Below are 23801 nucleotides of genomic sequence, written 5' to 3' on the forward strand. Positions count from 1 at the left end.
AAGCGAAAAGAGCGAGTCGCTGCCTTTCTTATAATGAGCACATTTGCCATTATGTTTGCATTTTGAATAGCACGGAAATCATGTGAAATTCTTTGTGCGCCGTAGATAGTACAAAATTATGCTCATCATCTATAGTGATTAGCTCACGCACGGGGCCGAAAAGAAAAAAAATTCTTCATGCACCGCACTCCAATCCCGTATACGAGCCAATCACCGCAAGCGGTGCACGCACTGCACCGCCCGTAGTGCACAAAGAATTTCTCTGAAAACCATAGCTTACCCGAAAATGTTTAAAGTGACCGATGGTGATCATACAATTATTCAAATTATGAAAAAAAAACCAATGTCAACAAAATCAATTTGGAGCCAACCTTGTCTCCCTCCGTCGCATAAGATACTCTGGAAGCATTTGTCTTGTTGCCAACCAGTACTGCTTTCTCAGTCTCATGATATGCATGTAATGAATGGTTTATGTATGCAACAGTGTGGGGATCAAGATAGGTTCTTTTTCATGATAGGCTACTGAAAACACAGATTTTATCTCATGTATATATCTATCTTTACATCAACAGCATTCACAGTAGTCCACCTTTGATCATCCATATCCTCCAAACCCAACGAACCTTGTGTTCAGATGAGGATTTCATGGGTGTCAAGTAAACACAAGAAAGAAAAAAAAAAAAAAGAAAAAAGAGGAAATGACACAAAGTGTAATCATGTTATACTACCTTATCCAGGCACAGTGATTAGAAAAGCAGCTTACAACCAGTTCACAAAGAAGAGGGCATTGTGCTAGAAGAGTCGTGCTGCCAGGTCCTGGGGGGGCTAAAATGTGTTGCAGAAATTATTCTCTAGAACCATCAGTCTTTGGATACCCAACGTGTTTTGTGTATTATAAACTGTTTTAGATGCCATGTAACGTAAATGGGAGCAGTCTTTGTTCATGAGTCACTGCAGGAGAGGGACTGAATGCAAGGATGACTCGATGGTTTTTAATGGAGATTTCCTTCTCCAGCCAATAAACAGTGTATTGGTTCAACATTGAAAAAAAACATATGCATTGTGAGCATTCAGAGAACATGAGATGACACAATTTACAGGGGCCATGAACCATAAACAAACAGAGAAGGTTACCGAAGATAAGTTCCTGCCAAAGACTAAGCATGGCATTGCTTGACTGTGAATCAGGGATGTGTCCAGAAGCATCACATCAGGTGGGTAAGATCAAAATTTGGCAAGAGAAAAATTCTGAAAAGAATGACAACGAAAAAGAATGATGGTTTTGCATTTTGATGAGGGAAAACGGGGGTTGACCCTCAAAGCACAGTGGTCTGATGTAACATAGCGCCCAGTTCACCAACAACTCCTGCTCGGTTCAATTCTTTTCCTCTGGCGACATGAAAAAGCAAACTTTCCTCTCAAACAGAAGCTATCCAATTAGATAAACAAACAGAAACTTGTTATTGAACTAGAGAATTTACAGGAGTAGTCTGTATTTACCAGAAACCGAACTCAAGGGACCCAAAAATAGTCATAGCAAAACATTGATGCTTGTAAGTACCTAAAGAAGCACCAACTTTACAGGACCATTCACATCTTATGCCCTGCCCATTACTGGCATCCCCCAGGCTCGCCCAAAAATATCATTTGCAAAACATCAGCAACTCTTTCACCTCTTGTGATGAAACCTCACTTTCAACAAAAACTGCAACTTGACCTGCTCACAGACACAATAACAAAGAACAAAAGAGATGATTAACAAAGATGGAAAACAATGCTACTTATCAGCAAGACAACCTAAATGAAGTAGATGACTTCCTAGATGAATGTTGGCTAGGATGCCAGGGCTGATGGGTTGCATACGCAAAACTATAGGCAAAAGTATTCACCACCAACCTGAGCTGTATTATAGACAATGTACTCATTGTACAATAGCTCTGATGCTCGAATAGATGATGGAACTGGCTTCCCACAAGGCAGGACCACTTGGTCCCGCCACTTCACAAATTCTGTCTCCAGAGGTACAGTCTTGCCAAGTCCTTTCGTTGAGTGCTTTCCTTTTGGTGGCTTCTCCATATACTGTGGTACAAAGAAATGGGCTCCATATAATCAGAGTAAAGCTTACAAATGAAGCAGCAAAGGTATTAAGATTTAAAGAAAAAGGAAGCACTTTTCTTTGTTGCAAATTTTAAGAAGCAAATTAACTGTATTCTATAACACAAAGTTGAGTGGCTGACTACTTTTAAACACTGAAACCCCCATGGATACTACAAACAAGTAAGAGCTGCCATATTATGCAACTCTTTTTTTTTCTGAGAATACCGCCAATCATGACAAAGTTGTCAACTGACATTACGTGTTTTGACATTATTCCCATTGCCCACAAATCATAGATGGCATACAAATATTAAATGAATTCAAGCTACTACAGCAATGGTGAGACACTCACTGTGGCCTTCTTGAGCTCATAAATTTCTCCCAAAGCAACCTCACTAAGAAGCATCAGACCAACGGGATTCTTTTTGTCCACATAGCAATATTGTGCACTCTTACTAACAAGATCAGCGAAGTAAAGTCCTTTGCCAAACTGAAAACCCACAACAGTAGAAACACAGAAGTGACATTGTGAGACCACCAATTAGAGATTCAACATGCAATCAACCATCCATTTACCCAATGATATAAAAACATGCCCAACAGAACAAACCGATGCATCCAGGCATGGAAGCACCAGTGTTTGCATGTGCCTGCATGCATGCACATGTGAGAGACAGAGAGAGAGAGAGAGAGAGAGAGAGAGAGAGACCATGTAACCCGTTGCTGGAGCTTCTGGAGGTGCTATTCTCAGTCCTTGGCTGAGGATACCCACAAAATTTGTCAATCGTGAACCTGTATGGCACATGAATGACCTCAGAAATTCTGGATGAAATCAACAAAACTAATATACCTTTCCTCGGTCCTAAACATTCAGCTGTATAAAAACATATTGTCTTCGAAATGTCATGCAGAATATGACAAAATTGGAAAAGGTGACTATTTCAAAGAGTGGTGAGTTTCTGGAGGTGTTATCTTCCACTTTCTCAACAAAATCTAACTATATTACAAGGACTCTCCCAATAAAAATACTTGGTTTAACCATTTACATAACTTAGAGCATATTTGTAAGTTAAACCATCATAACATACCATGCCACAAAAGCATCTTATTGCGGAGTTTATCTCTGTATGGTGCATATTTATCATATTCTCCTTCCCTCTCAAGTGCAAATACTTCTTCTAGTTCCAGTGACCAATCCTAAGAATCAGGCAACACAAATTAAACAAGTGAAAGATACAAAGATGGGAAGAACAGTTTTTTCTTAAAAAAAAAAAAGGTTGGAGAATGCAAAACTGTAGTACACCTTGTGTGTAGGAGCATGAGTATTAAGGAGATTTTTTCAACCAACTTAAAATCTTCACTATCATGAGGCAATGGAGTAATATCACATCGGAGCTTCTTGTACTTCTCGTCAAGAGATTCATCATTTTCACCGTCAAAACCAACTAGTCTAGAAGCAATTTCAATGTCCTGAAGAGCTTCAAGCATCTTCACCTGAAATTTGGAGAAACATAAAACTTCACTTTATCATCACAATGAGAATCCATTTAGTTCACTTGGCAGTGCATTGACAGAAATAAACAAACATTGATGAACCGGACAACATTGATAAGCAACTCTCATCTTTATCATCTAAACAACCTCCAAATAGGATCCCCATTTTAGTTAATGGTTAACATAACTAACAGAAAAACATGACAGCTCTGTGACTAGAAGAAAAAGAACTACGTATATCAACACTAATTAAGATATACATATGGCAATGTTAATGAAGCTTCAAGACCATATTGTACACAAGAAGATGCACATAAAACCAGGACATACCAGAACTCACCCATGGTACCCAAATGGTCATCCATCTGATGATCATCTTCAGATCGGAACTATTCATGTTGTTTGTATGTAATGGAAAATTACCCAGTCAGTTGAAAGTGGCATCTACAGTGAGATTTGAATCCTCGAATAGCTTAGATTATTACTCAGCATCAACTTGTGACTCCATTCATTCTGTAACTTCTATTGACATAGATGAGTAGCACCCTCCACTTATGACCACAACTCATTATTTTGAAGATTTCTTTTGAGGTGAATTATTTTGAAGATATCAGTGGCACAAATCTGTCCCTCAGAACAGACAGAAATTGCCCAAGGATAGCCATATTATACAGAATTGGACTTTGATGCAGTTCCCATGAAATTATCTCTCTAATGGGAAATGGATATATTATTTTGTGTAGGTTTGGACTCCAATAAACTCAAGAGCCTATTGTTAGGTATGTCCAATCAAGAGATCTCATGAGAGTTAAGATGAAGACCAATATACACATCAGCGATGAATATATGCAATCTCATTGGAAGACTACTTTCATACAGTACAATTACTAGGATATATCCTGTTTTACATTTACCTAAAGAAAATCAACATTGATATATATTAAATATGAGCTGGAAAAATATGGTCATAACGGTCCATATTACCCAGTTTAATGACAGGGGTGTCAATTTTGAAGAAAACAAGATCAAAGAAGTTCAAGGAACTTATTAAGCATAGGTTTTCCTTAAGATTAAAATTGGAAGTTCAATCCAATTTGGGTTTTATTCATCAAAAACCCAACATACAGAGTTCTACTGTGTTTGGAACTCAGACAACTTCATGCATTAAACTCTTAAGGCTAAAATAAAGATTCAGTCTGATTGGAGTTTTCATTAATGGAACTTATAACAGATTTTCATTAATAGAGACTTACCATAAATGTGGGAGATCAACAACTCAGACCTTAAAAATGATGTCTTTTTTAAGAATGAAATACAATAGTGATGTCACCATCAAACATTTCATATGCTGAAACTCAGACTGACCATAGAGTTTCAGCCCAAGTTTCACCAATGGGAAGTGGAAACTCATTTTTGATGTCAGCTAACCTGAAATACATATTTAAAGTTTCATGAATTGAAACTCCGATTTTCAAAATTTTATGTCTTGATACACTGGAACTGATTGTACGTCAAGTTTCATAAAGTTTGAATTATTAATGTAAAGATTCTTATGGTATTCTAATCTTTTTCTTATCAAGAAAAAAAGAGTTTCATAAGGCTGAAGCTTCAACTTGAAAGTAGCATGTGTTAAAAGCATGGAATTGAAACAGGACTCAAGTTTCATATTTGGAACTCAGAATTGAGAGTTTCAGAAGGGCTGAAACTTCTAATCTAAAAATTCACATATTTAAACCTTGTCAGAATAGAGGGGAGGTGCCAAAGCAGATGCAGGTGCAGGTTTAGGGAAGCAGATATTTAAGAAACACTTCCAATAAGGAACCACTTAGAAATTGGGCGCAGGTTCGAGACTGCTAGAAGATTCCTAAATGGATGCATTAATCTATGTAAAAAATACCAGCTTCTAAGATTGAAACTCAAATTTTGGAAACTTCGTGTGTTAGAACATGAAAATCTAACTATTTTTTACTATAAGATTTCTTTGTAATAGTAGAGTTATGTATAGTTTCATAAACTAAAGCTCATTGAGAGCTTTAGTAACACTGAAACCCGAGTCTTACAAGATTTACGAGTTGAAACTCTTTGAATGAGTGTTTCATTCCTAAAACCCTGAGATCACGGATTTCATTTAAATGAATCTTCCAATCACAAAGCTCCACAAACTGAAATTCTTTGTACTTATGAGTTTTCTACATGATGAAAACAATAGAGGTCTTCCAAATCTGAATTTTGTAAAGTGGAACTCTTTGATTATGGAGTCAAGTAACAGCTCTGTTGATCGAATTTCTGTTTAGTGAGACTTTCATGACACAGAACTTCAAGCTTAGTACTCCAAGAAACTAACACTCATCTTTTTGCCTTTCACAGATGGAACATTCACAATCTGATTGGTCATAGAACTGGAGATGAAGTCCCTAAAAATTCCAATCAATCCCATGACATCATTTGCCACCATGACTATGTACCAAGGCCAGGTTGAAGAGGTTATGTTATGGATTAAACTATTTGAATTTATCTTAAATGATTCTGTCTTTTCCATGGTAAATATGTCATGACTTTCAAGTGATTTTGTATGGCCATACAATGAAGTCAAATCATCACGAGTCACCCTCCATCACTTTTAACTTTAACATGTTGACAATACTTTAGTAAAAATCCATATTAATCTGCAATGAAGTTTAAAGTGTTATATTTCAAATTTAACCATTTACATGCTTCATTGGTCCTTCAGTTGTAAATTATATTCCCAACATTATTCAGTTCCTAAAGAATGTAAATAATAGAAGGATTAAAAGAAAAGGTTCCCTAAATAGGACAACAAGAGGGTAGAAGCCTTTCTTTGTTAAAACAAATATTCCATTTTTTATAGTGGTCAAGACCAAGGTTTGCTATACTGCCCCATATCACCATATTGGTACGGCTTACCACACTCTACCGACACTACCATACCATACTAAACCACATATCGACATTATAATAGGATGGTACTGATACGGGGTCCGATACCAAGAGTACGATTAGCTATCTTGATACCGAATCCTGTACTAGTACCATCCTATTATAATGTCGGTACACAATTCAATATGATACAATAAGCCATACCAGTATGGTATGGTACGCCCCATATCGGGTGATACAGCAAACCTTAGTCAAGACTTTCTACATAAGAAATATTACCAACACAGGAGCAAGGCTGCAGACATTTCCATGATTTCAACAAGATCAATGATCTCATTCAACATAAAGCCAAAAGCTCTTTTGTGCCAAAATCTCCACTTAATGGTCGGGTTTTGGATTAATGGCAAAGCTAGAGGCCTTCCTCGCTCATGTTGAGATCAATTATCACATTTACATAGAAACAAAGCCTCTTTTTATACACCCACTAACAGTGGAATTTGAATTTCAGTGCAAGGATAGTGGCCTACCTCCATAATATTGAGATCAATGATCTGTTTTGTATAAAAGCCAAATGCTCTTTTAACATCAAAATGCCTACTGTTACAATTTTGAAGTGGAGGCAAGGTCAAAGGCTTTTCAATAACACCCAGATCTGTGATCCCAGTAATGTTAAGCCAAAGACTCCTTGTCAACAAAATCTCCATGAAAATGGAGCTTTTGACTTAAACATGGCCTAACATCTTTTTTCACATTGTTGAGACCAGTAACCTCGCTCAATATGGAGTCCAAAGACTCCTACATAAAGGCCTGCACTGTTAGTGGAGTCCTTATTCTGAAGGCAGGGCCCCTGATATCAGTGAGATCCATGTGCTTGTTCATTATAGCATCCAGGACTCTTTCCACCAGCAGTAGCATTTCCATTTGACAGGGCCAACGTCCTCCCTTGCATTAACTAGGATCCAAGGTTTTAGATGAATAGAGACCAAGGCTCCCATTGGAAGGAATTCTCTGCTAGAGTAGAGGTTCACACTTCATACTAAAAGCAGGGCCAATGACCCTCCAAGTCTGATTGAGACTGAAGTTTCTATTTAAAATAAAGCTTACAACTCCTTTGATAAGGAATTATTAATGGATTCCGTTCATTGATACAGGCATTCGTTTCTAACATGTATTGTTGAAGAATTATGAGGAAGAGAGTGGTAAGGTTTCCTTCTAGGGGTGTAGTACAAAACAATATCTGTGTTCCCTGAACATATCATGATGGGAAAATTTACTTACATGAAATGCTTATAGGTTTCTTAGAACATGGTTCTTTATCAGCCCATTTGATCAAAGATAGAGCACATGGGCCTAGTGAATATTTTGGGAAGGTAGAACTACCTTCCTTGCCTCAATTGGAAGGGTAGTTGCCCCTAATTTCTGTGGGCAATCAGAGATCACCCTAACTGATGTGAATCACAACTTATACCCTGATAGGAGTTATTATGGAAAAAAAAATATCAAATTTTGAGGTCAGACCATCAAAGTTGATCATAATTTATAGCCATCACGTCTACTGCAATTAAGTGTGCCACCGTTGGACCCAAAAACAAAGAAGAGTTAAATACTCGAAATGGTGCAGGCAGGTTAAGTCTGGCCCATCCAATTGACAGCGACAGCTGACGGACTATTAGAAAAGTTGGAGATCATCAATTAAAGCAGACCTTATCTAAACTATCCATTTGTTGGGTGTCCATCCAGATTGCTGGTCCTCCAAAGCATGCCAGACCTGGCCCATCTATTTGGAAGGAATCACCTATTTGCCCATCATATTAGGGGATTGCCAATCAATCCAAAAGGCAAGTCAATTGGTCTGACCACTTGATTGGGATAGCTTCAAACAGGTAGATCACCCATCAGTTTAAGAGATCAGGCAAAATATGGCCCATCGATTCAACCAAGTGGATTGCCCATCACTTAAAGAAGGAAGGCCAGATATATCACCTCCATTTGATCAAGATTCGAGACAATCTGTTGGCTGCTCAAATGGAAAGTTTGCCCATCAGAATCAAGAGAATGGGAAAGGTCAGTTTTATTACTTGTTTTCCCCAGTTTAGGATTCCCTATACACAGGGCATACAAAGATCTAATATCCATATTTCCAAATACAACTTTTGGAAAGTTGGTAAACGGTTTACGTCCAATTTTAGCCAGGCCAAATGGGTTTTAGTTTGAGTCCTGTTTCAACATTCTTGACTAAATAACAAAAAAATAAAGTCAAAAAATAGAATAAATAAAAAATAAGTATCAATTTCAAGTAATAAACCGTTGCTTAAAAACACTGGACTTATCATTTTGGCTTTACATGATAAAACAATCAAAAGATCAAATTTTTTAATAAAAAAGTTAAAAACCAATTCGTATTTCTTCTTAGGACTGCATTATATATATTTCAACGTTTAATGGCAACTTAATACATCAAAGTACTGCTATGGATGTATTGACTGATAGCCAGATCTACGTGAGAAAAATGTTAAATATCACTATACTTCCAGATATTCTTAAAATTTGTAAAATCCAAACATAATCTTGAGAAACTTCTTTCAAAATTTAAAAAAAAAAAAAAGAATCATGTCACGCCAATCAGTCACAAGGACAGCAATAAACATGTGACACACCTGTATGATGCATATCACTCTATGTATTCTATAATGATCCTTGCTAATGTGTGTAGGCAAGTATGAACCAACATGGATTGATACAAACTACCACATACTCAAAGTTTAAGCTCTAGAGTAGCATGTTGCATGAGCATGTCAATGGCCCAAAATGGTATTGTCTCACCTGGTGCTAACCTGCAACCAACCATGGGTACATCCTACAAAACTTTGATCCTTGATATAAGAAACAAATTTGGCATTGTTAGTTCAGCCAATTCCAAAAACTGGCTCTAATTTTGGACCGTTCTACCAACACTGAAAGAATTTAGTTTTGGTTATGCTTCTGCAGTTCCTACGCCAAAAGCACTGCCTTTGTTAGAATTTATCAGCTTCTGTTCTTCATGATGACAGGAAAATAATGACAAACTTTCTTTCTTTTAACTGTGGTTGCATTTCTGCAAATAAGATGTACTTACATGCATACAGTTGTATATTTGAAATAGCACTATTGTGCCACTATAACTGTTCTGTTAAACTAAGATTTTTGACCCAATATATTTATGATGGAGCTTTTATAACAGAGACACAAGGCTAAACAAAGACAAGATGGATAGCTGAGAGCAGTATACAGAATCAGTGATAAACACAGAAATTCAGAAGCAACAGCACTTCCACCATGTGAGATATTGTCATGCGATGAAATTATAGCTAGATGTATAACAGAATAGAAAGTTGAGTTTGACTTACTGAGCTACAAGATTTGAAAATTGCAGGTGTGAGAAGAATGAAATAAAAAATATCGATGTATTTGGAACTTGGAAGCACTTAAGCACTTACCTTTGCCTTAAAATCATCTTCATCTCGTATCACATGAGGATGGATTGAAGGAATAAGGGTAAAAAAACGATTGCTAGCATCAACAATCAAGCTCTCTTTAATGACTGGATCATGTGCAGCATTATTATTTAATAAATTTTGTATTTCGGTTAAAGCTTCAAAACCTGCAACACAGTAACAATATTTTTTTTACAATAAATACACAATGAAGCTTTTATCAATCTGCACTATAACATCATGCGGAAACAAACATGAGATTGCCACAACAATGAAGTGTTGCATGTTGGACAACAATATATAGGATTCAATACATACCCTTCTGGATATTCGTTTTACTTAACTTTCCAAGTGGCATTTCAGACATGTTAATCTCAAATTCCAACATAGCAGCCCTGAAAAGGCAAAGGAAACCTCTTAGGCATCTTTCAAAGAAGGGAATAAAATCCAAAATATATGGACAAGTAATAACCTGTAAGTTTCAACATCAAAAAGCATCTTCATCAATTCTATCAACTGAGGAGCAAGAAGGCTCTTTGTATTGGCAGACTCCACCTTCTTTGATACTTGCTTGACACCATAATCCTACAAAACCACAAATTTCAAAAACGACTCCAAAAATCAAGAATCTATGAATTTGGTTGTATGCAAATTGAAATAACCATATGAAATCCATTCATACAATATCTAGTGGAAAAAATCTGCCTGGTTGCTTCTGAAAGTTTTTCTTCTGTTCCCATGCTTCCCATGGATTTCCTGTCTTCTCAAGAAATAAACGTTTGAATTCCTGAATTGCATCAGACTTTGACATCTCTTCCAATTTGGTCCCTCCAATTTTATCACTCCCAACACGACCCCACTTCCGGAATACATAGCAATCTGATCCTTTATCCTCTTGGATAATCTGAAGGATATAATAACTTCAAACATAGAAAAGATAATCAGGGACCATTAAAACAAAAAATAGCATTGCAGGCGTAAGAAAGCATTACTTCCATGGACTGGTAAGAACCAAAACATAAAGACACACCAAAGTTAATGAACTAATTCATCTCCATGAGCATTAGTTGCAACGCTTCTACAGCCAAACATAAAGCAGATGTGAACATCTTGGAGCACTTGGATCATATGACAACACCACTGCTATAAGTGCATGCATGCAGATTAGTATGAAACTACAAACATATAATGCAAAATGTTGTAGTCACAAGATTCAAATGCCAACCCAATATTCATAACAAGCCTGGATAGTTCTGGGTTCTTAAGAAGACATGAAGAATGATACTCAACATTCTCTCACTCTCTTCTTTGTGATGAAGATGCAAGAAGAATGCACAGAGAATCCGAGATTATACATTTCTTTGGCCAGATCTGGCCTATTTAAGAAGTTGATGTCACCAGAGCTCCCTCCATCACCATGACATTGGGAAGCAGTTCTATTCCCATAGGCATCACAGTCGTTGGTAAAGCTAGCATAGAACCTTTTAGATTCAACTTATAAATGAAAACTGGGTAAGAAGGGAAAAATAGATAAGGGTGACTGAGGTGCCAAAAAGTGATGAATGGAAGGAAATGAAGCAGCACCTTTCCAAACCCCACTCTATTAACTCTCTACCATCAACCCCACTTGCCAAGCATTAACCCCAGGAAATGGCTACCATGAGATCCTTTATTAGTATTAAAAGAAGAGACCTGATTTGAGCCTCTCACCTCAGAAACCGCCACTTTATCCCAGTAGGACAGAACCTTTGAAAAAGGATACCAGGTTGCCTCAAAGATGGTCAAGCAGTAACCCTTCTCTTGTCACCCTAATAAGGAACTCTGGTGTTGGAACTCGGAATCACAAAATCCAAGAAGACCTTCCAATGATCCCGACAGATGGGGGCAATGCCTTTCCACCCTCTACCAACCTCCTAAGTCATCACGTCCATCAACAAGACAACCTCTTCGCCTTTAGGAAATGCCAACACAACATTCTCCCCACCAGGGAGGATCAAGTTACGGCTTTGAACCAATCTCGAGGAGCGCTGTCCTTTGCCCACCTTGCAGTCAGTCACCAATGGAGATGGCACTGGAACCAGTCAAGACACCCCTCAACCACCCTCCACATCCTGTAGCTCCCCTGTCTCATGGCTCCTGCAGCCCCCAAATCCCAGCAATCTCCTTCCTTTTCACATGTTGATGCCAATTCAATGAATCAAGTATAGCTACGACCCACATAAGCTAAACTATTCCATTGTCATGCTGAACAGTTATTCTGTTGTCATGCTGAACACTGTTCAGCATATTGCATTCTTTCAAATTTTCATGACACTAGCACCATATCAATATTTTTCAGCTTCTTCCTCTCACCATTAAATAAGTCACCAATCTTCTCTCGACCTTTGTCAAGGGACTATTTTATCTCTTGGAAGCCTAATAAGGATGACAATCACATTCAACTAGTAATGCACCTTTGCTTCTCAGGTAATTTGGCTTTAGACATGCTAACTGACAACAACAATTGTTGCAGAAGCCTTCCCCCTATAATGCGACCACAAAAATGTTGTTAGATTTAAAAAAAAAAAACAGCAGTCATAAGCATTTGACCATTATTTGCTCGGTAGACTGCTTTGCCTAAACAATTCTCATCCACTTTGTTGGACAATCTTTTCATGTCCAACATGAATAGGCATCCTTCCTTCCTCCATGAAAACAGTTTCACACAAACATTAGTCGTTGTGTTTTGGTATGCTCACCAGTATGAAGGTCATAACATTATGTTATACAGATTGTACATATATCGAGCTATTGCTCCACTAGAAGACAGAAGCATATTTTCATTTTCTGATGCATACTTTCCAAGCAACAAAAGAATCTTAAGTATGCACAAAAAAAATCAATGCTAGCTCGTTAACATGAAGGCATGCTAATGATGCAAGCGCATCTCCTTTTCTAGTTAACTCTTAACAATAGCAGATTTCCTGTGACTTACCTGTTAACAATAGAAATCCAAGTAATCTTAATATGGAACTAGTATGAAACAGAATCTTACCTGTTAATGCCAGTTGAAAGGTCAGACATATTTAATGTCGTATTATAGATGCTGTTTCCATCCTCAAGAATGTGACCAGTGTCCTGCAAACCAGAGGCCTCATGAACAGCACTTCGCCCTTTCACTTTCACAGTGACCATATCACTTCTTGAAGTCTCAAAGGCCGCCTCAACTTTATATAAATCAAAAGGAATCTTCTTCTGCTTTCTAATACACTCATGCAAGTAATCCTCCCTCATAATGGGTGTTTTCATTCTCCTGCCAAATTGATCTATATATCTTACGCAAAACTTCAAAGATGTAATATAGCCCACATAACAAATGAAGGACCAACAAACATCAGATGCACCCAGAGGTACAGCTAACCTGGCTTTTTTGATTTCGGAATCATCATCATCCATCTCTCCGATTAAAACCAAACAATTAGTATCTGCAGTTCAGCAAAAGCTTTCAATGTGACATGATCTTAATTGTTCAACAGCATTTTCTGAATTTGCATGAATTTGTACAAAAAGCAAGAAAGGTACTATATTGCAATCTATTTGGAATAGAGATATACCCTTCTTAATCTTGGCATGAATTTTTCCCCCAGCCTCCTCAAATTTGTGCTTCCAATCCTCCTAAAATTAATTACCAAACATGTAAAGTCATGAGCAAGCTTCCAACATAGAAATCTCCTTGCAACTCTAGATGGATAAATATACAACAAAAAGAATTGCAGAAATTCTAGATGAGGTATACATGATAGAACCAGGTATAGCAATTTCCATGTCATCCAGCTATCTATTATTAGATGGCCAAGGCTAGGAGAAGCTAGGGTTGATCAAGTTGAAAGCAAACCCCAACCCAGCACAACTAGGACTCAGGTTGGGATTTCTTTAACCCAACCAAAATGCAATCCTGATGTAAGCTAAATTTATGTTGGGTCAAGCTAGTCAGGTTGGGTCGGTTTAGTAGGGTGAGTTAGGTTGTGCAATGTTAATTGGGTTAAATCAAGCAGGAATTTTACAATAGCAACAGGTTTGGATATTTCTATCAATTAATTTTTGTTGAATTAGACCTAGTCATTCACAAATCTCAATGCTACACTTACACAATTTAATAAGATTAAAGGCACAATTATATAAACATATAAGCAAGATTGCTGACTCGAAACTAGACCCCATGCCGGCCAGCCGATGATACAAATTGGTATGCCCCCATATCGGGCCTGAATTAACATGAAAACGAGGGAAAACCCGGGAGGAAGGAAAAGAGAGAGAGAGGGGGATAGGGAGGGAGAGGGAGGATGGCTGAGACACCGACGGTGGCCACCGGAGGGCCGCCAAGTCCTCCAGATCTCCGCAGTCATCCATAAGAGAAATTAGGGAGAGGGAGAGAGAGAGAGGGGGGAGGGAAAGAAGTGGAGTAAGGGGAAGGCCACAGGGAGGCCGCCCGAGAGCCTCCAAGTGGCCACTGTGGCCGCCGAATGGCGGAAATCCACCTACAATCATAGGTTCAAAACAAGAAAAGGTCCCCTTATTCATCACGTTTTTAAAAAACATGATTCATCCATTGCCAGTTTCACTGTGAACTGCGTTTTTCTAAAAAATATGATAAATAGGGGCAGATCGCCCCTGTTTCTGCCACTAGCGACCACAGCTACATCCCTACCACCTTCCTCTTCCTCTATTTCTCTCCATCCTCCCTCTCTCTAATCCCTCTCACGGAGGACCACAAAGCCCCGAAGGCTTCAATGGCCTTAGCGGGCCACCACCGGCATTTCCATCTCCTTCCCTCCCCTCCTTTCTTTCTCTCTTCCTCTTTCCTTCTCATTCACTCCATTTTCGCAGGCATTCCAAATTGAACGCCTAAACCGCACCAGTTGGCCGCCAGTACAGTTCAACATGCCTCGAACCATCCGATTCGAGGCAATTAGGCAAATCATACATATAAGTAACCTACATGAAACATAAATATGGATTATTTACTATATCAGGTCAAGTTAGGTTAAGTCAGATTGGATTTGGCCAGGTTCGGGTTGGATTGATGGTCAACCCTAATATAAACTTACCTGAGGTTTGATTAAAATTTTCGAACTGAAGCCCAACCCTAGTTTATAAAACTTTGACCTAGCCCTACCAATGGGCAGGCCGATCAGACCGGTTCAGGTTGAGCGCAACCCAAATTGCACCCATAGGAGAAGCACAATTTAAATAATAGAGAAGAAAGAAATAATATAAAATGCTCACTTTTTCTAAGATAATCATCCCATTAAGAACAAATATGCGCCAAAAAGAAATTTGAGGGAAACATCTTACAATGGCTTTTCGAGATTCTCCAACTATAGCAACTTTCAAATTCTCCAACTTGTCACCATTTGATGGCTGAGACTGCACCAAAGTGCTGCTTGAAGATTTATTAGAAGATGGAGGAAGAGCTCGATTAGGTTTCTTTGCCTTTTGAGACTTGAACCACTGCAGCATATCATACATTTGAATTAGCAACTAGCAGAGCCTTCTGCATAGGCTTAGATAATCATTGTTTTCATGTACCTTTAGAAGATACTGGTTACTTGTTTCATCTGGGATTTTCCATTTCTCCTTTAGACGTACAGGATCAGTGGTGGAGTATGAACACTTACTCCATGCTGATACATAGCCATGGCAACGATACTGGCCTCCAGAATAATGCAGGGAACCAGAACAAATAGGGCACTTACCCAGTGCTCCAAAGAGCATCCCATCAGCACTGAAAAAGAAAATGCAAATAATGCTGTTTGTCAGCAGTAAATACTCTTAACTAAAGAAATTATACCAAAGTCAAGATTCTAGCAGTAATACATCAGATCCACATAACTGCAGTCAGATAAAATGGCAACGTACTAGAAAGCAGAATTTGATGTGAATTAGTAAGAAGAAAACCTCATTGAGCTCTACAGTTAGTTCAAGTTTCATAATGTGCTGAATGTGAAATATCAATTTGAAGGTAAATGCCAATACAGTAACTGGTCTTTGAACCAGCCAGCAAAATTTCTTCCTCTATACTGGATTCACAAGCATATACCAGGACTATATTAAATGCCTAGTACTAGCCATGACAAGTAATCTTAGAGAGACTACCATGATACTACTGCCCCTTGAAGCTATCATGTGCCATGTACATGCCGAGTACTGGTCACCTAAGCATGAATATTAAGATAACAACTCCAAATCACTTTCACAGCAGTACTCCAAGCTGCTCCATCATTTGTGTCAGCTTAAGAAAGATTAATCAAGTTATCTAGTATCAGAATTAATATCAGTAACGTTGGTGAATTATCTCAAGGATTCATGTTCAATTAATGGTATCATGAAGATTCTAAACACTAAGAACAAAATTAAAAAAATTACCAACGATCTCGTAGATCATATTCTGATCCTGCTGAATCTTGTCCATTAGCTTCCAGCATCTCCCGTAGCTCTACAGTTGTTACATGCTTCTTAAGCTCATCTTTTATATCCCATAATGCTTTGCTTTGCTTTTCCAGATTTTTTTCCAGCTCAGTAGAGCTAGAATTGGCATTACCAGATTCAGCAGCAGTTCCCTTACTCAATGCCCCACCTGCTGAATCATTTTCATCAGATTTCGGAACTTTAGAGTTACGATCTTCACTCCCAACTTTTTTGCGCTTAGTGTCTTTTGTTGCATGTTTTTCTTGTGCTACAGCTTTTGAAATTAAAAGAAGAATCAAAAGTCAGAAAGGCATACATGACAATGGCCAGCACTAATGGTACATCCAAAATCTGAGAGAACCTCAAATAAGTAGAATTTGCATTAATACCTGAGTTGTTGTTAGATTTACCCTTTTTAGCAAGTGCAGTAACTGTCGCCTTGTCTTCAGGTGAAAGGCTATCCCAGCCAGAAATTTTCTCTAAAATGGTGGATGGAGACATGTCTATAAAACAATCGACATGGTGCCATGCTAGACCCCGAGAACCTTGCCCCGCGGCCTTCGTGGAGACACGAACCTAACATTGAAAGCAACAAAGTCAAACTAAAGTATTCTAGCATCGATGGAGTTCGGTAGGTAGTGGAATTAAAAGTGACTCCATAGTTGGGACAAGATTTGATGCTTATGGTCATGGGCAGCAAAACCAGATTAAAGTATTCTGGGATCCACAAAAATTTTAGTAGGAATTGGAACTAAAAGAGACTTGATCATGGTTTCAACAACCACCAAAACGGGATGGTGCGATCAATACCATAACATTCCGATGTGAAACTGGCGTGATTACAGGTGCCAAGATGCTATAACACCTGTATTGTTATATACCTGCCATACTGATCCATACCGATCAATACCAATGCATATGGGTGCATGCCGACCGCATCGTATAGGCTGAATTGATGGTTTCTCAATTGTTTGATATATGTTACCGGTGCCATACCTCTCTACCTTCAACTAAAAGTGGCTTCCAATTCTCATTTTAATATATTTAACAGACAAAATAGGCACACATAATAGTAACATATGAAATAAATGAAGAAAAGCATCCTATAAATATATAACATTAATAACCAAGGAAATTGGAAGCAATAGAGATAACAGGTACAGAGAACAAAAAGAAAAAAAAAAAGCTTATCCATTGACCATTCCAAGTTGTCAATCAAAACACATTTAAAACTAAAATGCATCACCAAAAAATATATGTTGAGCCCTTTTGAAAAAAAAAGTTGTGTCTCTATAAAACTTTTAAATTACAGAGAATAACTTAAGAAAAACTGATGCAAAATCCAGTATCAAGTTTTGAAGAGACATGATGTCTGCAAATAATGGTTGTTTGCTGCTTATTTTTTCTCCCAAAGTTCTGAGCTTGTTTAATTCCCAGTATCGCACCTTCATCTAGACAAGTTTTTCCTATTTTTGATGTATTATGATCTAGGGACAAAAAATATTGATTCAAACCAAGTCACTCAAGTCAGAAATGATTTCAAAGGGGAAGTCTGGGTGAATCATATCTCTGACAAACTCCTTGACCACTTATCCTTTTCTTTGCCTTTCCTTCTCACACGGAACAATTGCATTAAAATATCAGTATTCCTCTCCAAATTCTTCCCCATTTGATTTTTCCTCTTGCTGGTTGACCCTCAAACTTAGGTTAGCAATAAGTTGGCAACCAAATTATATTCTTCGAGAAGTTGGAGATTAACATATAACAGTCCAGAAGTTGGAGATTAACCTATAACATTCACAAAAAAAAAGTTCATATTTTAATGTTTTTGAGAAGAATTTTGTTACTTATTCTGTCAAGAATCAGTTGTTTTCCTTTTTCAATGGCAACCTATAGCTAATAAAATTGAGTTCCTTTACAGAAATACTAAACATCTAGATGCAAGAACCTTCAAGAGTGACAGAAATATGGATAATTAGCCCTAGAAATAGTTACTTCCAGAAGCAAAATCTGATCCGAAAGTAACATCTTAAGTAGAATGAAAAGCTCATCCAAAATTACCAACCATTCCTTTCATAATCTTCTGATTGCAATGCCTGCAAGCAGCACGAGAAGTTTGAGAAACTTCCATGGCACACCCATCATTGCTAACAGCAGTTGTGCTCACAGATCCACCCTCTACATACTTCCTTATCTTCTGTTGATCCTCCCAACGAAGCAAGTCTACCCCTTCAACGTCATCAACACTGGTATCATTTTTAGACACCAGGGTCAATTCTCAGGTAAAAAGTACTAATAACAAGAATTCTGCAAGTAATCTAGCAAACAAAGGGATTTAAGAAATCTAAAAAGAGCAGTTCAAACTATTGAAAAAGATCTTAGTGCTATCATGATGGCTGATTATATTTGCACATACGACTTAATCTGGTTTCCTTTCTTGAAGATGCACCCAGCATGATTCCACATCTGCATCCAAAAAGGAAGAAGGAAAAAAGAAAAAGATTAGAGCTTCTGGTTCATTGAGTATTAGTAACCAAAAATGATAGTAGTTGAAGAAGTAAAAGGGAGTAAGATAATGCAAAGTGGGAAGACTAGCAGGTGCAGGTAGAGTTAAACATCTGGACGAAACAGAGCACAGAAAACAACGATCAAGGCAACACATTATTTAAGATTCCTATGCTACTGTCATGGAAAAGAATTGCATGAGTAAAGAATTTCATAATGTGCATGACAAAACAAGTGAATAGAAGTTTGATAACTATGGAACCACTGAAAAGATGAAGATTAGGATAAAATAAGCTCAAATCACAATTAGGAATTGGAAAGTGAGCAACAGGATGGGAACAACAACTTCATTTATTTAGGCTTCAGAATAACATGAATGCATCAACACAGATATAGACTAAAATAGAAAACATGGTAGTTCTAATTAATTAATAATAATTTCAATGATTATTTTCTACCATCTAAATGGGCATGTGTTTTTTAATGAGATATAAATGCTTGACAAAAAATTTGAAAACTACAATAACATTAAAATATTTGATTTTAGTAAGTTACTTTAACATACAAGTTCGGTTTTACCTTGAGCATTAACAATTTATATATGAATATGAAGGATTAGTTCATTTCTCTATATAACTTTAAAAGAATTGTAGCATCAAATACAATATGAAGACATTCACTACCACAGTACCACCTGACAAATTTATAGTCAAAAGCTATGTTCGAAGTGCACCACATGCCTCAAATTACACTTTTTGCATGAGGGAAAGATGGAGGGATAGGAATAATATCTATTCTTAGATATTACATCATTCTACCACTTAAGTGTTGGCATCACTTAGCTAATGAAAGCATTCTACTAATTCTTATATGCCTTAACTACTATGCAAATTGAATTTGAGGTTTAATAAGAATTCTTTGATCAATGCCAAAATATTTGTTGTTGACAAAACTACAACGACAAATGGAATATTAAGAAATGACAAGCTAAATGGAATTAAAGTGATATCCTTATTTGAAATATATATATATACATATATATATATATAGGGAGGGAGAGAGAGAGACTTGGCCAGACTCGAGTGGATCTCCACTCAAATCCAATCAAGTCTAGATTGGACAATGGAGATTCTACATTGATGATCCGAAGCAAAAATTATGTGATTCTAGACGATCAGGTATTGGATATGATCTAGAACATCTAAACTGCTTATACACTAAAAATAATGTGATTTGTAGACCCCTATGTAATCAAAACAAAAAATATGTAATATTTCATATTATGTAAACTATCCAATTTTTTGACCACTTGATGCATAAGCTATGGGCCTCCAAATCACATAATTTTTAGTAATGTAACCAATTTAAAGGTAGTTAAACACATCTAATAGCTCAAATCATTGATGTGGGACCTCCATCATCCAATCTAGACATGACTAGATCATGTGGAGACCCACTCGAGTGTAACCATCCTCTCTCTCTCTCTTTACACACACACACACCCACATATATTGACCGAATTAATATTTGGAATTCAAAAAAAAATCTTGCACTTTGTAGGGCACTTCTAGGTTCGCTTGCATCTATGTCGTATTAGTTTCACATTGTCAACATGCCCAACCATAGTGAGTAGGATCATGATAACGCTAAAAGGTTTTAAGGAATTAAATAAAGGAGATATATGAAGCGATAATGTCAAGTTTGGATCAGAGATCAACAACATTAGTTTCTCAAGTCGTGAAATCAATTCATCTATTTCATCTACCATGTAAGACCTACCAAATGAAGTGCTTCAATATATCACAATAATCAAAGATTGACAATGAAAAACAAGGAAGCACTTCTTAATTAGCAAAATGTTTACTTACTTTAGAATACTAAGGAAAGTGAAAGTGGTAGAACATAAGGATGGGTCATTTATCATTGATTGAAGTCTTTCAATTTTGATGGTAAATAATCTATAGGGTATATTATTCAACATGTATGTGTGATGACGGCAATGGGCGTCCTAGGCCCTCTGCTGAAACATCAAGCAAGTTGCATTTAATCAACTAGGAGACCTTTATGTAGACTTACTTAACTCATTTACCTAGGTTTCATGGGATTTCTATAGCTTCATTCATGGGACATACTCTCCAAGGTTGTTGCCTTGAACCCTCTTTCACCCAGATAGCCATATTGTCATCCTTATACCATGCATACCAAATGGAGCAAAGGAAAAAGGAAAGAACAAAAGGGAAGAACTAACAACAAAAATGAGAGAACAGCTCCTAGAGTGCATATCTCCACAGAATTGCACAATACTTGAAAAGGTACAGTTACTATTCCTAGATAAAAATCCACTTGAATAGCATTACAGGAAATGACTAAGCTTGACCAACTTATATATAGATTATTAATGTGATAGCTGATATATTACTCAATGTCAATTGGGAGGACCCCAAAAGAATTGCATTTATTCAAACCAAAACCTCTTATTCTCTAAATGCTCTTTAAAACATACACACTTAAGAAGATACCAAAAAAAGGAAAAAAAAAGCATTCATCCAGTAATCCAAACCAGAACCTCTTATTCTCCAAGTGCTCTTTAAAATAAACATACTAAGAAGAATTTTGGTGTATCATACAATTTGATCAGATTTTAATTCCAAAGTCCTAGTATGAAGAAAAAGTTTAAATTTTTCTAAAAAGTCAACTTTTTTTTTTTTTGAAATGAAGTGGGGCTCTCACAGTTGTCATAAGATAAATGCTATAGTTTGCAAAAGCCAAATAAATATTTTCAAAAGAATTGATGTTCCTATTGTTATTACAAATCATGTCATGATATTGTTATACAAGTGTGACAAGGATAAGAGTGATGAGGACCAGGAATGTGAGGCTCTTAATGTTGCACTATGTATGTAAAAGCAATAATAGAAGTTACAAAATTCTGGAACCTATGAAATCGCATAGATTTTTCATATTTCATCACCAAACTTGCAGTCATCATGTACTTGTTGTCAAGTCCCCAATGATAGCCCCTAAATACAACTATAGTAAGGACCTATTATAAACTAAGGAACCAATACCTTCTGACATACTTCACAAAGACTTCAACCCTAAACCACTACAAAGACATCTGATATTGCACTAATAATTCAAAATAAAGACCTAATAATCACACTAAGAAAAATTCGTAACTTCCTCCAGAACCAATAAATTTAACCAAACCAAACCAGATGTTTTCTTATCTGCAACAAAGAGCACATCAAAAAAAGAACCACTTTTCCAAAAATTTCTAACAAAATCAACAGAATCAATCAAAATCAACACAAGAAAAATCACAAATTTCAAGAGCAGACAAAATGGCAACAACCAAGAACGCACGAAAAACGCGAATCCCTCGTTCTACAAAACTATGCCTGAGAAAGGTGAAGGAAAAGACACAAGTTTAAGAAATCGCAACAAAAGAAGATGAGAAAAACCCAAACTTTTCTCAATAAACGTATAATGTAGAACTCGATGGCAAAGGCGTATGAATCATCTCATCCAGAAATTGCCTAAATGATAGAAATAATCTAATAAAGGGCCCTAATGTAGGAAGATAGGGGTTTTTAATAGAGAAAGAAAGATTAAAAGTTGTTTTTTTCTTTTTTTTTCCTCCTTACGGGCATGAAGCCGTCGAACTGTGTGGCGGCGACCATCTTGCCGAGGCGGAGTTGGTCCTTGTCGATGGAGTTCTTGCAGGACTTGCACGAAGACCTCCCCGACTTGGCGTACTCGGCCTTCCATGGCTTCGGCGGGTTCGCCATTGCCGATGGATTTGAGGACCGACCGAGTTATAGGAGTCTCTCTGCGACCCTGGGAGGGAGACGAAGTGAGAGAGAGAAGTGGAGCCTTTTTGGGAGTTTATGAGAGCTTATATACGGAAAAGTGGGAAATATCGGAGGTACATATGCCCTGTATCCTCGAGGGGACGCAGAAGGGAGGCGGCACGTGTGCGAAGCTTGGAGCTGCACGTGCGTCTCTCTTGCGATCGGATTTCCTGTTTTTATATTATTATATATTGTATAGAATAAGCGGCACGCGCTACCCCACCGGAAGAGTTCGCAGGATCGGGTTGTATCTTTCACGAGGAAGGAAGGTTTGAACCTTCCTTCACTCAAATCCACCATTGAATCATGTACCGCACAGATCTCAAAGTACTTCAAAGTTCATCATTCCATCCGACCATCTGCAAAGTAACTAGTGGATAATCAAACAATAAAATTGCACATAGGAAGATAAATCCTTCTTCCAAAAGATACACTCCTAAGCCGAGTTTATACAAGAGCTAAAATTCTTTCAAAAGATACATCCCTAAGTCGAGTTTGTATAAGACTCAATAGCAAGGTCGCAAGTTTGGACTCCATTGCAATAAACAAAGCAAGAAGTTTACAAGATCCAATTCAATCACCCCTTTCTCTAATGCGGAATTAATTATGATGATGTATGTTTATAGGAGAAAGGAAGAGAAAAAAAGAACAAAAGGATGATAAATATGCAATATGATCAAATACTTATAACCTGTGTTTCTGCATTTCAATCACCCGCTACTAATCAAAGTCCAAACAGTGGTCGGTAGTTGAATAAGAAGTTCATGTTTGTACAAACCGGAGAATATTTGAACTCGCAATATAGATAAAATCCTAACAAAGAGCCTGCATATTTTTATAAAAGATGTAGGGGTGCAAATGAGGCATCCTATTGAAAATTTATAAATTCTTAGCCTGCTCTGGCGGGAACGGAGGAGGGAGTTTTAGGAACATGAGTGGAGATTAAGTTTTTCATGTAGAAAAATTTATTTAGTAATTCCAAAATACTTATTTTTAGACATTTTAGTATTTTGTAATTAAAATATTATTTATT

At 37.3% G+C, this 23801-nt stretch overlaps 1 protein-coding gene across 1 annotated transcript; it reads right to left on the minus strand.

Moving 5' to 3' along the window:
* Positions 1-1437: 1437 nt before the first annotated feature.
* Positions 1438-22816, minus strand: LOC105053578 (poly [ADP-ribose] polymerase 1-like). Its single transcript, XM_073245716.1, is given in 21 exon segments — positions 1438-1717; positions 1897-2079; positions 2450-2587; positions 2807-2889; positions 3186-3294; positions 3401-3432; positions 3435-3591; positions 9966-10129; positions 10281-10357; positions 10435-10547; positions 10645-10882; positions 12997-13254; positions 13363-13426; positions 13556-13616; positions 15297-15452; positions 15531-15726; positions 16368-16683; positions 16799-16985; positions 18475-18655; positions 18826-18875; positions 22562-22816. Coding segments are annotated over 21 exon segments (2955 nt in total). The 5' UTR covers positions 22706-22816; the 3' UTR covers positions 1438-1669.
* Positions 22817-23801: the final 985 nt, after the last annotated feature.

This window comes from Elaeis guineensis, chromosome 11, assembly GCF_000442705.2.
Source record: "Elaeis guineensis isolate ETL-2024a chromosome 11, EG11, whole genome shotgun sequence".
NCBI lineage: Eukaryota > Viridiplantae > Streptophyta > Magnoliopsida > Arecales > Arecaceae > Elaeis > Elaeis guineensis.